General features: G+C 62.6%; 1 protein-coding gene across 1 annotated transcript; it reads left to right on the top strand.

Moving 5' to 3' along the window:
* Positions 1–22: 22 nt before the first annotated feature.
* Positions 23–2,292, top strand: PFKL (phosphofructokinase, liver; the record flags this gene model as incomplete). Its single annotated transcript, XM_009579313.1, has 8 exons — positions 23–112; positions 259–411; positions 563–727; positions 932–993; positions 1,339–1,450; positions 1,731–1,830; positions 1,944–2,049; positions 2,151–2,292. Coding segments are annotated over 8 exons (930 nt in total), but the record flags the coding sequence as incomplete, so codon positions are not given.
* Between the last annotated feature and the right edge of the window lie 297 nt (positions 2,293–2,589).

The raw sequence follows: 2,589 nt of genomic DNA, 5'->3' as shown, positions 1-2,589 counted from the left end.
CTCTCCTCCCCTTCCCCACCGCAGGACGCTGCCCAAGACCTGCATGGAAAAGATCGTGGAGAACGTGCGGAAATTCAACATCCAGGGGCTGCTGGTCATCGGGGGGTTCGAGGTGCGGTGAAAATCCTCGGCCCTGTTTCGGTGGGGGCCGGGGCGGGCTGTCAGCATCCCAGTGGGTGCAGGCACCCCGGGCCCTCCCTTTTGGGATGCGGATCCAGCCCCGGGGCTGGCGTCTCCCCAGCCCTCGGCTGCTTGCAGGCGTACGAGGGGGTGCTGCAGCTGGTGGAGGCCCGCGGGCAGTACGAGGAGCTCTGCATCATCATGTGTGTCATCCCCGCCACCATCAGCAACAACGTGCCCGGGACCGACTTCAGCCTGGGCTCGGACACGGCCGTCAATGCGGCCATGGAGGTGAGGGACAGGGCGGAGGGCAGCTCACGGGGCCGTCCCGCTCCACCAGATCCCATCGTGTTCTGGGATGACATGCGGGAATGAACCAGCATCCCATCCCGGGCAGCAAAGATAGGTTTTCCTGGTGTGACACCCACTTCTCCCGGTGCAGAGTTGTGACCGCATCAAGCAGTCGGCCTCGGGCACCAAGCGCCGCGTCTTCATCGTGGAGACGATGGGGGGTTACTGCGGGTACCTGTCGACCGTCACCGGCATCGCGGTGGGCGCCGACGCCGCCTACGTCTACGAGGATCCCTTCACCATCCACGACCTGAAGGTGAGTGGGGCAGGGGGCTGCTTTCTGGCAGCATCGTTTGGGTAAAATAAGAAAGAAAACCAGGGAAGAGAGGGCTCTGGGGCAGGGCAGGATTTGGAGGAGCGTGGCCAGGCCCCATGAGTTGACGTTAGTGGCACTTGGGTCCAAACGAGAGGACCAGAGGGACCCAGGATGGCTGCCAGCATTCTGGCATTCATCTTGCAGGCCAACGTGGAGCACTTGACGGACAAAATGAAGACAGATATCCAGAGAGGGCTGGTGCTGCGGTGAGTTGGGGACCCCTGGGGACGCTCGCTGAAAAACCCAGCCCCGTGGTGGGGAGCGAGGCTGGAGCTGAGCCCTTCCTGTGGCCGGAGAGGGTCCCTGGGCGTAGCGAGGTTCGGCGCGGTGGGCGCACGGCATCCTGCCTGTGGATGCCACGCTTGGCCGGGGGGACAGTCCTGCGCTGGATGCCTCCACTGCCAGGGTCCTGCTGGGGAGATGGGCAGGGGCTCTGGGCCTCAGGGAGAACAAAACAGCCATAAAAAAGGAGTTTAGGGGAGCACAGAGGGACCCCCTGGGGACGCCAGATTAAGGAGCAGCCCCCCAATCCCTTCCCTTTGCTCCCCCAGCAATGAGAAGTGCCACGAGCACTACACCACCGAGTTCCTCTACAACCTCTACTCCTCCGAGGGCAAAGGCATCTTTGACTGCCGGATTAATGTCCTGGGCCACCTCCAGCAGGTACGGGGGACAGGGCCATACGGGCCATCGCTGTCCCCAAGAGCTGGGCGGGCTTGACATTGCCATTTCTTTGTCCCCAGGGGGGAGCGCCAACCCCCTTTGACCGCAACTACGGGACCAAGCTGGGAGTGAAGGCGGTGCTGTGGATGTCGGAGAAGCTGTTTGACTGCCGGATTAATGTCCTGGGCCACCTCCAGCAGGTACGGGGGACAGGGCCATACGGGCCATCGCTGTCCCCAAGAGCTGGGCGGGCTTGACATTGCCATTTCTTTGTCCCCAGGGGGGAGCGCCAACCCCCTTTGACCGCAACTACGGGACCAAGCTGGGAGTGAAGGCGGTGCTGTGGATGTCGGAGAAGCTGCAGGAGGTTTACCGCAAGGGTGAGCTGAGGGCGGTGGGGGGAGGCTGGTGGCACTGGGCAGGCCCTGCTGCTCTGGGCTCCGCCGCTCGGCCCCTGGCGAGGTGGCCATGGTCGGCCGTGTCCCCATCCCAGGGCGCGTGTTTGCCAACTCGGGCGACTCTGCCTGCGTGATCGGGCTCAGGAAGAAGGTGGTGGCCTTCAGCCCCGTGACAGAGCTCAAGAAAGTCACTGATTTCGAGTAAGTCCCCATCCCTGTGCCCCGCTGGTTTGCCAGGTCCCGGGGGGACCTTCCCAGGTTGTCCCCGGGGCCGCTCGAGATCCGTGTCCCACCCTGCGCAGGCACAGGCTGCCCCCGGAGCAGGGGTGGGTGAAACTCCGGGTTGGTGGTGAAGCCAACTACCAGATCAGCCTGACCGAGTATATCTCGGGGAAGATGGAGCACGTCACCCGCCGCACGCTCAGCATCGAGAAGGGCTTCTAGTCCCGCTAGCCCGAGCCGTAGTCCCTCTCCACATCCTCTCCATCCCCACATGCTGCTCAGGGAGCACTGGGTCCCCCCTGTTCTCAGTAGCCCTGTAGCTTTGTCACCGACCCCTTAAAGCAGGCAGAGCCTGGTCCCGGTTCCCAAAACAGCACAATCCTACCCCAAATCGTTGGTCCAGGGTCTGGTCCCTGTGCAGATGCAGAAAAGAGATGTTGCTACAGCCCAGCTGCACAGCCCAGACCCTTAATCTTCCCTTAATAGTTTATTCCTACTATTTAATGTTGGGGTATCTTG

The sequence above is a fragment of the Fulmarus glacialis genome, unplaced genomic scaffold (genome assembly GCF_000690835.1).
Source record: "Fulmarus glacialis isolate BGI_N327 unplaced genomic scaffold, ASM69083v1 scaffold19016, whole genome shotgun sequence".
In the NCBI taxonomy this organism is placed as follows: Eukaryota; Metazoa; Chordata; class Aves; order Procellariiformes; family Procellariidae; genus Fulmarus; species Fulmarus glacialis.
The sequence above is the reverse complement of the archived record's forward strand: the minus strand, read 5'-3'. Positions and strand labels throughout refer to the sequence as shown.